Source organism: Anoplopoma fimbria, chromosome 23 (assembly GCF_027596085.1).
Source record: "Anoplopoma fimbria isolate UVic2021 breed Golden Eagle Sablefish chromosome 23, Afim_UVic_2022, whole genome shotgun sequence".
Lineage (NCBI taxonomy): Eukaryota > Metazoa > Chordata > Actinopteri > Perciformes > Anoplopomatidae > Anoplopoma > Anoplopoma fimbria.
This window is the reverse complement of record NC_072471.1, coordinates 14,120,499-14,133,811: the sequence shown is the minus strand read 5'-3', so window position 1 is coordinate 14,133,811 and position 13,313 is coordinate 14,120,499. Positions and strand designations below refer to the sequence as shown.

At 41.2% G+C, this 13,313-nt stretch overlaps 1 protein-coding gene across 1 annotated transcript in view; it reads left to right on the top strand.

The window, feature by feature from the left end:
• LOC129112796 (kinesin-like protein KIF21A) overlaps window positions 1–6,593 on the top strand; it is a 32,826-nt gene extending 26,233 nt beyond the window's left edge. Inside the window, exons 22-36 of the mRNA XM_054625030.1 lie at window positions 252–353; window positions 1,018–1,183; window positions 2,315–2,372; window positions 3,041–3,095; window positions 3,286–3,500; window positions 3,694–3,867; window positions 3,978–4,010; window positions 4,188–4,324; window positions 4,408–4,492; window positions 4,605–4,694; window positions 4,781–4,939; window positions 5,022–5,139; window positions 5,235–5,405; window positions 5,565–5,776; window positions 5,905–6,593. Of these exons, the coding sequence (XP_054481005.1) occupies window positions 252–353; window positions 1,018–1,183; window positions 2,315–2,372; window positions 3,041–3,095; window positions 3,286–3,500; window positions 3,694–3,867; window positions 3,978–4,010; window positions 4,188–4,324; window positions 4,408–4,492; window positions 4,605–4,694; window positions 4,781–4,939; window positions 5,022–5,139; window positions 5,235–5,405; window positions 5,565–5,776; window positions 5,905–5,962 (1,833 nt within the window). The 3' untranslated portion in view covers window positions 5,963–6,593. The remainder of the gene's footprint in view (window positions 1–251; window positions 354–1,017; window positions 1,184–2,314; window positions 2,373–3,040; window positions 3,096–3,285; window positions 3,501–3,693; window positions 3,868–3,977; window positions 4,011–4,187; window positions 4,325–4,407; window positions 4,493–4,604; window positions 4,695–4,780; window positions 4,940–5,021; window positions 5,140–5,234; window positions 5,406–5,564; window positions 5,777–5,904) is intronic.
• The last annotated feature ends 6,720 nt before the right edge of the window (window positions 6,594–13,313 follow it).

Genomic DNA, 13,313 nt, shown 5'->3' with positions numbered 1-13,313 from the left:
GGGGGTGTAAGACTAACAGAGGCTGTAAGAAGTTTTTTGTTACATTTGTACAGAGCAAGGCTAGCAGTTTCCCCCAGTTTCCAGTCTTGTGCTAAGCTAAGCTAACCCGCTGCTGGTGGTGGCCTTATATTTTACAGACAGATTTAAGAGTAGTATCAATCTTCTCGTCTAACTCTTTGACAAGAGAGCTTGTCCTGTGACTGAGTTTCTTACAATGCAGCTTTATTGAATGTGTTTTTATGCCGCTACAGGAGGAAGGAGACACAGTTGATGTCACCGCGGTGATCAGCTCCTGTAATTTATCAGAAGCCCGCTTCCTTCTGGATCATTTCATGACTATGGCCATCAATAAGGTACCTACCACGCTTGCTGACTTAATGTTGTTTCAGTCTTAATGTCATCAGTGTGTCTTTGTTTGCATTCACTTACTGACAATAGGTAAAGTCAGGCTCCTGTATTATTCTAAAAGCAACTTATTTAAGCTGATATAAACCCTTCACCTTTACCTTATAAGATGTATTATGCAGCCCCACCCCAGCACGGACCAATTAAGACAGCATGAAGCACTCCTTATATTTTGTTGTCTATATGATGCCCATATCTGTCAAAATAAATGGACTGCATGAATTTGATTGCATTGTGTTTGCTGGTGTATACTGTTGGTTGCTGTGGCAACTTGTACACAATTTTTCTGTTCATCTGCTTTTGTAACCATGGCTCCTTTTATACAATTGAATTCAATGAGACTTTGGATGGAACGACTTCATTAAATTAAGTTTAAATTAGATTAGATTCGATAAGATTCGATTTGATGCAACCTAATTGGTTCGGAGAGGTAATGCATTCAACCCAGAAGACAGACATAAAGAGGTGGGAGCAATTACAACAACTTAGACTGCGAAAGGTGGAGATACAGAGTGTGCATTAGGTTTGCATGGTTGAGATACGCAAACAGTTGAAAGGAATGTGCTGCTGTGTCTCCGGTGATAACCCGCCTACTGTGTCATCATGTGTCAGGGTCTGCTGGCGGCCCAGAAGGATTCCCAGATGAAGGTGATGGAGGGTACTTTAAAGCAAACAGAGATCAACAACGCCACCCAGAACCAGCTGCTGTTCCACATGCTGAAGGAGAAAGCGGAGATCAACCCTGAGCTGGACGCTCTGCTGGGCAGCGCTCTGCAAGGTAGGAATCGGCAACTAATCGATAACCGGTCTGAGCATGACAATCACAATCACCTTTTTTTTCTATCACCATATGGCTACATTTTGTTTTGTAGGCCTCACTTCGTTAGAGGTGTGCAAAGAGAATTGATCCTTGAAATACAAAGATTCAGGCCTGTAAAATAAACAGTAGCCCTTTTCTCATCTTTGGGTTTGATGTTGATTTGATTGTTTGTTTTCTCTGTTGTGTCGGTGTGAACTCAGAGTTAGGTTACCTGTCACCGGGTGAGTATGAGTTACATAGCAATGTGACTGTTATTGAGAGAGCGTGGCACATGCACACTACAAGGTTTCCACAACATTTACCACAATTATATGGCAAAATATGGAATTACTTTATTAAAGATATAAAATAACATGTTACCATGTACTCTTGTTAAAAAATAGTTGAGAGCCTATTTTAGACTTTGGTCCCATAAATAAATGTTAATCTTTGTAAAGAGATGTAACAGCACATCAAAAGGCCCTTTGGTCTCGTTTTGTTTTTAACCGAAAAAGATTATATCTATAGACCAGTTGTATTTTGTTTACCCAAGGTGGCTCTCTGACCTTAATATTATTTTTCATTTTTGATGCATTAATGTGCTTTTGATAATTATATTTCTAAACTACAATAAGAAATCTTGTAGTGTGCATCGGTCCTCTTTTTAAAAACTAACCCAGTTGAAATAACTCTTCCATTACGTGCATGATGTGTTGTGTTTCCCTGTTACATCACCTGCTAGCAAGTCCCACTTACTCAGGTCACTAAACAGCAGTCAAGATCCAAGCTGCTGCAAGACTGAATGCTAAAGTGTACACAGCAGTGTGTGTGTCTGCCTTTCTGTGTTTGTACCTTTTAAAAAATACTGTAGCTTCCAGTCACATTAACTAATGACACCTTTCTGTCCCCATTTATCTAAAACCAAACCCCTGACCTTGTCATGAGCTGCTGAAGCCTTAATTATTGTTGTGCTGTAATATGTAGCTTTCTAAATGGACGTTGTCTTTTGCAAAATTCCTTGAAAATACAGCTTGTTAGGAGATATACTGTTCCATTTCGGGAAAACATATATGCTTTTGCAAATTCAGTGAGAGATCAAATTCTTCACAGAGAATGGAGATGGCAGCAGCAGTGACGAGTCGAACCCCAGTCCAGCTGCAGAGGGCAGGTAAATACAGACATTATGACTTTGATTCACATTTACAGTCCAACAGCACTTTTTTTTTGCTCAAACTAGATGTGCAGAAAAAGGAGTCGTCTATTTTGTGTGTGTCATGTTAACTTTTACTTTCAATAGGTCTTTCTCATGGTGGGAAAATCAGATGTACAATTGATGTACTCCATATGGGCTTGTCACTTCCAGTGTCTTTGTGTTGTGCATGCTGGCTTGCTGACCTGGCATATTATATGATACTAAATGCATTTGTTAGCAGTGTTAGTTTAGAGCGCAAAGCATTAGCTACAAAAAACATGACATACAAATACAGTAGATCCAACTATGCTCCCAACTGCTTTTCCATTTTTGTATCATGGTTTGGTACAGAACCAGTTTTATTTTATTTGGACTGAAACATTTTCATTTATACAGACATTAGAACTACAATAACTTTGAGGGTCCTTTCATGTAGCACCACCATCAGGTTTTCATTTCAAACTGTCCAGTAGTTATATTTATGGCCAAATAACAGTCTCAGCTGTACTTTTTGTTTAGTGCTAATAAGCAAATATTAGCATCCTAAAATACTAAACTAAGATGGTTAACATTGTACCTGCCTAACTTGAACATGCTAGCATGGAGTGTGTGTAACAGATTGAAAATCCCTCACTTTGTTTCAGCACACTCGCATCAGATCTAATGAAGTTGTGTGGTGAAACCAGACCAAGAAGCAAGGTACTGTACTGTGCATGGACATCTGATAGACTATAAAAAAGTTTCTTAAGTAGACTCCCTACAACTACAACTTATTCCATTCCACATTAGTTGGGTTTGAAATAATTAATTTAATTAATAATTCAATTAAAACTGGTCCATTGACTTTTGAGTCAGCTGAATGTTGAGCCAAACAATTCTCTCCCCTCAGGCTCGCAGACGGACCACCACCCAGATGGAGCTGCTGTATGCCGGCAGTGGGGATCCGTCCTGTGAATCCCCCACCGGAGACTTCTCGGCCCCTCTGCTGCCCCTCTCAGAGCGCCTGGAAGGGTCGGCAGACATGCAGGGTCACGCGCCTGCTCAAACCCCTGACCGCGAGCAAACTGTTTCCCCATCTGCACTGTCTGCCAGGCCAGCTGGCATGTAAGTGTTGGGGGCAACATTTTTCAGTGGAAGACGAATGTCTCAAGATAATTCTATTTGTCTGAAATATTTGTTTTGGAGGGAATATAATTATCACAAATGAATGATTCTGTGACATATAGAGTATTAAAGATTTGTATTCCACATTTCCGCCCTGCTGAAAGCTTATTCTTTCATTATTTACTGTCTGCAGTTCTGGATGCAGGTCACCTACAGGAACTGAGAGAAGGCCACCTGAGCGATCGCCCCTCAGCCGAAGGAGGGTGCAAGAGAGGGGAGCCACGGCGACACACATCCCAGCACCCACACCCACACCTCCGCTTAGCACAGCGGAGGCTAAAACTAAAGGCAGTGACCACAAACCACTGTAGGTTGGAAATGCCATCAGTAGATGCTTTACATGTTTTTCTTTAAACTCAAAATGTAATTTATTTGATTTTTACATCTGACTTCAAGTTACTTTGTTTTCTCATTCAGGTTGGAGGAGTCCCCTGTGTTTGATGGCCACAGGTAATGTTCCCCTTAAGTGTCCCAAAAGTATTTTTAAACAGGACAACATTGAACCTCTTCTTTTCAAAAACAAACTTAAAGTACCTCTATTTCAAACCCTGTTATTTCTGTGTATCACATCCACTGTAGTAGCACTAGTCACTAGGTATATCTTTTATCATGTCATGTGTATTGTAGAGGTGTGATCAACCCTTTGACGGCTCAGAAAAACAGCCGTGGGGCCAAACTTCAGTGTGTCTACGTAGCAGAGGGGCACACCAAGCCTGTTCTCTGCGTGGATGCCACAGATGATCTGCTCTTCACGGGATCCAAAGGTAAAAATCCAAATTGTTTGCTACTCAGAAAATACATTACTTTTTTTTTTGCCTATTCTTTAACATGGGCTTCGTGTTTTCAGACCGTACATGTAAGGTCTGGAACTTGGTGACGGGTCAGGAGATCATGTCTCTGGCAGATCATCCCAGCAGTGTCGTCTCAGTCAGGTACTAGAATACAGCAATAGTACAAATTCAGTGGCACTAAAAGTAGTATTTAGTGGTAGTACATAGTAGCACAAGGAAGTCATTTTCCCTTGTTTTTGTTGTTTTATTTCAGGTACACTTCAAGTCTCGTTTTCACTGTTTCAACTGCTTACATCAAAGTGTGGGACATACGAGACTCTGCCAAGTGTATCCGCACACTAACGTGAGTTTATTTAATCTGCTGACATCTCTGCAGCTTACATTGTTTAAGTAAAATATCCCTAGTAATGACGTATTTTTTGCATTCAGGTCATCAGGCCAGGTGGGTTCAGGGGATATCTGCTCGTCTGTCAGGAGTTTATCCATCCCACCAGGAGAGAGTCAGATCAACCAGATCGCCCTCAACGCCTCTGGCTCCTTCCTGTACGCTGCCGCTGGCAATGCTGTGCGCATGTGGGACATCCGCAAGTAAGTCCATGCACAGATTAGAGTTTTATTTTTTACAAAGCAGACGGAACAGAGCTCATGTCCTTATCCTTGCTTTCTCTAGATTTGTATCCACGGGGAAGCTTACCGGCCATTTGGGACCAGTAATGTGTCTGACTGTTGACAAATTAGGTCACGGGCAGGACATTGTCCTCACTGGCTCCAAAGACCATCATATTAAAGTAAGAGACACGTAACTGAAATTGCATTACCATTTCTGTGTGTATGCAATAAACTACGACTATAAGATGCATGTTGGGTATATGTGTTTTTCCAGATGTTTGAGGTGGCAGAAGGTGCCCAGGGTAGCATCAGCTCCATCCAAACGTTTGATCCCGCCCATCAGGACGGCGTGGAGTCTCTGGCCGTGCACGGGGATGTTTTCTACAGCGGCTCCAGAGACTATCACATCAAGAAGTGGGACCTCGGCAGTAAACGGCTGCTGCAGGTACGCTGATGCCATGGCAGCATAGTGGAGCCAGAGGCTTTATTTTCCCCCAGATTTCATTTTATATGAGCTGGAAAAACTTTTGGGAGAAAAAGTTTACAAACTACAATGTGATGTGAGATTCAGAATAAACTATGCACTAACTGTCGTCTCCTCTAGCAGTCTGTCAGTGCACAGGCGGACTGGGTTAGTGCTCTGGGCGTGATGCCAGGCCAGTGGCCCGGCTCCCCAGTGCTCCTCAGCGGGTGCAGAGGAGGGCTGCTGCGCCTGTGGCACGCCGACTCGCTGGCGCCCCTCGGCGAGGTCCGTGGACACGACAGTCCCATCAACGGGCTGGCCACTAACAGCAGCCAACTGTTCACCGCCTCAGAGTGAGTCACGAAATATGCTCATTTGAATTGTTATGCTTTTTCACATCACTGTCAAGTGTGCAGTGATACGATTCTATCCAACACACTGAAACTTGAAATGTGATTGTGAATGTGTGTTTTTTTGGCAGTGACCGAACAGTGAAGATTTGGGAGGCCAAAGGTTCTCTGGAGGAGGGAGTCCACTGACACCTGCTTCAGGATCTGAAATAGAGGATCATCTTGCGCCCTTTACTCAATCAAAATGAATAATTTGTGAAGCAAATTTATCACCTATGACTTGACAAAGTGTTGGATTGGAGCCCAAAGTGTGGGTCCACCTGAAGAAGAATCTTTAAACAACACTGATCCTTCACTGATGCTCCACTGGGATCAGTTTCAGGGAAGTCTAATTAGATGCGACAGCTCTCAGTCTTTCAAGCTGTGCTGATATTAAAGGTCAAGACGAATCAAAGTGGAGCCGCTTAATTCTTCTGTATAGCTCCGCTGACTGAACAACAGCTGCGATGGAAAGCATCTTTCAAAACTGCGACAGAAAGCAGCAGAATAACAAATATGGAATTCTGTCTCAATCGATCCAGGAGTCTCTGCTTTGCTTTCAACATTCCTCTCCTCAGTTCAGCACTCAACAACATGGATACCTTCTATGCATAACCTAAAGTGACTTTTGCCCAAGCTGCTGAGAAAAGAAACAAACAGGTTTTGGTGAAGGGCTTTGCTTTCTTGCACCAATTGTTGATTGCGGAGAGAGTCTGTGTCCCAAAACAAGACATAGATATCTGCTGCTGACCAGCAATAACTGTGAGTCCATCCTGTGTGTTCACACGATGCGTGAGTGTGTGTTATTGTGTTGTGCTGTGTGTGTGTGTGTGTGTGTGTGTGTGTGTGTGTGTGTGTGTGTGTGTGTGTGTGTGTGTGTGTGTGTGTGTGTGTGTGTGTGTGTGTGTGTGTGTGTGTGTGTGTGTGTGCTTTGTATTTAAGGACCAAATAACTTCTGCAACTGTGTATGCTCTTATTATTCAGCTGTTACTGCCAAACCCTATCGTGCAGAGGTTTTCAAAGTAGGAGGTGGGTGTCCTTGGAGTGGTTACGAATTCTTTCAGGGAAGGCTCAGTGAATGGAAGTAAAAAATATAACACTAGTTATCATATTAGTTATCAAAAGAAGAAGAAGTTTTTCTCAGTCACAACAACTAATAAATGCCTTAGGACAGACCTTTCTTTTGCATTTGCTGTAGTCTGAAATGATGTCTAACAGCAATTTTGGGCTACCTGGCTCTAAATTGCTAAGTGTCTATGGGATCAAATAATATAAAAATGACCCCATAGACATCCAGCAATTAAGCAATATTAATAAAGTAAACCGTGGGGGGGCTTTCTCCAAGCTCTGTCTGAGGGGAGGCCACAGTCTCGTACTTTGTAAACCCCTGCTCTAGTGGAACATTAAAGCCCTCTAAATAAACCCACACCGCGCTCCTTAGACAGGGTTCTCTCATATTTTCCCCTTCAAATTTCAGTATTTTTTCATGCGTTTCAGTCTTCATTAAATCAACTGCTGAACAATATTATGTCTCTATAAAATTGTGTGTATTCTCCCCTGATACAATTCTGATAGCTAAACAGAGTAACAATCCAATACAAGTGCTCATTTTATAAAGCGATTGTTATAAATCAATTTAAAATCTGTATCCCCAACCTGTTTGCAACTGATCAAAGTTATTTTACAATCACTTCTTAAATGTGGATACGTTCATGCAACAACATGCATTTTGGTTTTGTGTGAATTTCATTTGTGTTGTTCTGAAAGGGTTTTAAAGTAAAAGATATTGTTACAGTGCATCAAGCTCATAGTGAAAGACGTAGCATCATGTTTAACTTTTCTTATACATGTAACTAACAGCCATTGGTGCAGAATGACTGTTGTTGTGTACAGATAAAGAGCTGACAGGGCTTGGCTTCCATGAGCAACAGTAAGCCGAGCAGATGTTGCACTCTGGGGGGGGGGGGAGGTCTTCACTCCGCCTCAATGCATGGCTCTTCATCTCCACACAGAGCAAAGTCTTCCTCCTCACAAACCAAACCAACCTGTTCCACTGCATCAGTTACATACCTGGTGTGGACTGACCAGCAGACAGTTGGAGCTTTCATTCTTGGGATGTAGGGGTGCCGGGATCGTCCCCTAAATCTGTTGGTTTAGCTCTGGAGTCAGTGGGAGACTACAAAAGCCTGCTGTTCAGAAGTGTCTTCTTTGTAGTACAGCCCCTCCAAAGCTTTATTTTTATTTAGTTTTTTCCCTCCACAGGTTTTGCTTTGGAGGTTTTTATCCAAGGCCAAATTGAGTGTAAAGAAAAGGTTGAAGGTTCCTGTGATGTGTGCTGCCTGTGATTTCCTGTATATACCAAATGCATTCATTTATTAGACAGCAAAAAACAGTGCACTCTCATGATTAGTGCAGAGTCTACATTTGTTTCTTAGTATAGTTTATAGAACTGGGACACACTTTCTCGGAGTGAAGAAAAGTTCTCTCACCTTTTTAATCACACAAATCCACAGTGGTACTGCTGAGTGACTGAGGTGATCATTGCGCCATCTATATGTTCCGATCACACATGATAGAAAAAAACACACACATAAAAACATCAAACATTATTCAATCTTTTTAATGTGAGTCTGGAAAACTGCTATTTATTTATTGTTTTATTTGAATTTTGATGTTGCTGTTGTGTCTTCCTTATCAATCAGATTTTTAACTATTTACCGTCTAATGCCTCTCATATCTCAGCACTGCGCGGAATAGATGCGATGGATTCCTGCATAATTAGAGGTGTATTGCCAGTGCCTGCAGTAAATTCTAAACTCTGGATAGTGTTTGTAGAATTGCTACATGATAAATGCGGACCATACCTTGTGAAAAATGTCAAGATATCCTTTAAATCTAATGAAAAACTTTAAATCAGTACTTCCCTGCTGTCTACCAACTTAGTTAAATGCACAGCTAAGTTAAATAGATTAGTTGCAGAAACTGGTTTTCATTCCCATTGACTTACACCTGATTTGCTAAATTTAGAAATAAAAAACAGACAAAATGAGCTGTAAGTTTTCCTAATTCATAATGAATCAGATAGACTGCTTAAAGTTGTTCATTTTAATTCATTATCCTTCTAATTGTAGAAATTTGACTGTAAAAATACATGTGTGAATACCATAGACTGTATAAAAGAGGGTTAGATAGGTTAGATTAGAATAGGTAAATACAAGTGTTGTTTTCTTCCTGCTGATTCTCTTGTGCAACATTTCAAATGATTGAAATATCAGGTGCAGTGTGAAAATAAATTTTGAAATATATAATTTTACAAGTGCTGTCTTTATTTTTCATTTTCTTTAACCATGTATTTATCATAGTCCAGTGTATGGTATTAATATGTTACGACCACATGGTGGTAGCACTGTATGATGAGGTGATATGTTTGAATTTCCTGGCAAGTCTTCAAATGACACAGTCTGATCATATAAGATGGTTAATGAAAACAGCTGCAGGAGTCTGTTTTACTTTTTTCTTATTAGAATTTGTATTACTCCTGTATGTGGCTCACTGATCTCCAAGTGTTCTCCAAAAACTTGATTTATAAAGGGGGGAATACGGGAGTACTATCATTCAAGAAAAATCATAACACTGCCTTACCACAGATACATTATACAGTATATTAATTCACAAGAATTTACATAATTTCCATAACTTTTCTGCTCTCAAATCATCATTCATCCGCCGCCTGTTTCACTACTCCTTTCCTCATAACGTCAGGCAGTAACCCTGTATCCTGTAATTCACTCCAGCGCAGTAGGCGCAGACAGACAGGTGTAAAAAGGTAAGAAACTCCCCCTGAAGACACAAACGAATGTGAACAGTGATGGAAGGATCAATATGTTATGTTCATCTGTACTGAAAGCAGCGGAGTGTTCATTGGCATTGACTCACAGCTGACTCATTCTGCCTGTCTTGGGTTGAACTTCTACTCTATTCTATTGTACTTTAACCATTCCAATAAGTGCCTTAGGATGACATAACACACCCCCACAATGCATCACTCAACCTGATTAACTCAACGCACTGAATTTTCCTTTCTCTGCTGCTGTTATTGACAGGGAGCGGAGACGTTTCTGTAGAAGTGTGATTGATTTGTACATGTCATAACATTGTAAATCAGCACCTTGTCCTTACTGTACAACACACATACATATATGTTTCACACAAGCTAATGCATATAACAGAGGATCACATTAGTTGCACACTGTTCCAAATAGCCAACTTACTAACATTGTCGGTTAATTGTATGATCACATTTTAAAGTATTGATACTCAAATCCATTATAGATGGATAGACCCTGATAGCTGATGGACCCTAACCATGAACTTTGGTTAACCCTAAGGTCACTATACCCAAAATGTATAGTTTGACATATGGAAAATGTGTTTGTTGTTGAGACAAAGATGAGAAAATCGATACCACTCTCACGACTGTATGCTAAATATGAAGCAAGATCTAGTATCCGGTTAGCTTAGCATAGCACAATGACTGGAAGTAGGGGGGAAACAGCTAGCCTGGCTCTGTCCAAAGGGTCAATTGAGGGCTTGTTAGCACGTAAAACCAACACATTCTCACTCCATACTGGTCAAATACCGATGCTTGGTCAGTTGCAATAATCTTTAAACTATGAAGGCCTATGTATCCCTCTGGGTGTCTGAATTTGATGGGTTAGGGTGAGACCAGGTTGGAGTGGTATCGATCTTCTTACCTAACTCGCCAAGGAATTGAATAAGCGTATTTTTCAAAATATTGGAACTATTACAAGATACTCTGCCATACTTTATGTTGCATAGGATCACTTGACAGGAAGTACAGTGAACACTGGACTACATATGTGACCTTATAGGCCATATCTACAGGCCATGGTCAAGCCCTACACCCCCGGCCCGACCACTCTGGGCAACTGGTTGCCCCGTCGCTCAGAGGTCCCTGCGGCCGATCCACCCGGTCACAGCTTTTTTCTGTCCTGGCCCCTCAGTGGTGGAATGAACTCCCCACCGACGTCAGGACAGCAGAGTCGCTGCCCATCTTTAGGCGCAGGCTGAAAACTCACCTCTTCATGAAGTACTACCCTGAGCCTTCCTCGTAGCACTTATTGCATTCGTATTAGTTTGTTGCACTTATTGTATATTGTTTTGCTTATTGCACTTATCCTATTCGTATTAGTTTGTAGCACTTATTGTATTCGTATTAGTCTGTTGCAATTATTGTTTTCGTAGTAATTTGCCTCTGCACTATACTTTTGCTCTGGTTTATGCTTTAAGATGCTTGTTTAAGAAAGGAGATGCACTTATGACTTCTGGTGACTAGTAGTTCTCTTGAATACCTATGTTGAATACACTTCCTGTAAGTCGCTTTGGATAAAAGCGTCTGCTAAATGACTGTAATGTAATGTAATGTAATGTTATAGGCCTATTTTCCATCGGATGTTGGAATGAACGCTGTGGTAAACAAAAGTTTATGATACTTACAAGTTTTTTCAGTAAAATATCATTCTCAAATGAACATCACTTTTATGATTTTTCGTGAATGCAATAAGAATAAAATGACATTAGGCTATAAACAAACATACTTTTATACAAAACAAGGCTGTAAAGTCACTCTAGTCGGCGTGATGACGTTTTATAGACTCCTTAAATTATTGTTAGCAACCACCTTCTTTAATAAACTTACAAGAAAGTTGGGTTAAGGGGGTGTTTACTTAGGTATTTATATCATAGAACAAAGCTTTAAAATCTTTTAACCTTGTGTTAACCACAGACCTTTTTTCAGGCATCTAACCAAAAAAACATAAAAAAAAAAAAAGAACATTGACTTTGAGACAAGATATCCAAAGTTCAGAATGTCTGACTCACTCCCCGGTTTCAACACTCATTCCATTAGCACTCAATGTCTAACTATCAACAGCAACGGTTTCAATGTTTGCGGGCGAATGGGAAACACCTTAATGTCTTTCTAAAATATCTTCCATACTTGAACATTAAGAGTCTCTGTCTACAGCTCCAAAGGATGTTCACTGTATGCCTATACGGGAATCAAGTAACACTCATATTCCGGGCACATTAGACAAGCCAAATGATCAAGTTCCACCAGAAATCAATAAAGACTTCTCCGACAGAGAGCGTGGGCTGAGAGTTCCACTTTCACTTTAATTGTAGCATGATCTATGATGACTTCGGATAATGTATCCTCCTCTAATCTGTTCAGTGAACACATTGATTGGTGATGTGAGTGGGCTCACACCGGATGCTCTTGTTTCACAGTTAAATCCATCTGAATAATGTGATTTGAACAGCTGCAGGTGCTTTTTATTTACTGAGGGATTCAAATCAATACAGGTTAATTTCTATGTGAAACGGCCAGAGGGTGAGATTCAGACCCCTTCAGTATCTCTGCAAAAAATGATGTACTGTTTGCTTTGGATTTATCTTTTCAGTATACGAATACCGCTGTTGTTTAGCCATTAGTTGCTGCATTAGAGACATTTACTGTGCATTTCATTGTTTCTACCTTTGGATGAGATCATGAAATGAATCATTAGGAGCAAGAATATTTTTCTGACATTCAACCTGCAGTATGAAAAACCACACCTAATTTGCATTATTTTAACAGCCATAAGGAAAGAAACTCAAAGACAGAGTTGCTGGAAGAGGATTTGGCGGCTCACATAGAAACAGAGACAAGGAAAGAGGAAAGAGATAAGGTGTGTGTGTGGGGGGGGGGGGGGGTGGACACACACAGGCAGAGCCAGCCAAGTGGTGCTTAAAGACGTTTTTCTGAGCGCCAATGAGGCTCGGGAGGACAGGGTCAATATTCCCATCTCTGAGCATCCATAGAGTGAATCCTCCAGCTAAAAATAGCAACGCCGCTCCTTTATGTCCAGAACTGATGAGCCGTGATACTGCTGCTTGCTCTCTTAATGCGGCTACAGAAGTCAACCCTGTCCCCTCTCAGCAGGTCTTGGTTATCAAGCAAAACAGATTGGTAGGAACCCAGTTTTTAATATGCCGGTAAAAGCGCTTTGGCTTGAAATTAAGAGGAGGGTGCATGTGAGGGAATTTCATTTACTGAAGCAGTTTGGAGTTTCTTTACGTCTCGACCTGTGCTCTCAAACAAAGAGAGCAGCAATGAAGAGGTAGAGGTGGGGATGAATAAAAACAATAATGAACACCAAGCAGGAGTGGGAATGTGAGCAGGTGGGAGATGAAAGTGGGAGATATAGCTGGTATAGTGACAGCCATAGTGAGAGGGTCAATTGATTGCTGTGGCGTAGTGGAGAGCAAGGTAGTTCTCCAATCAGAGGATCGGTGGTTCGATACCTAGCTTCGGCAGTCGATGTGTCCTTGGGCAAGACACTTAACCCCAAGTTGCTCCCGAAGGCTTGCCATCGGTGTGGACTGGATGTTGCATGAATGTTAGTTAGAGTCTGATGGTGGCACCTTGCATGGTAGCCTG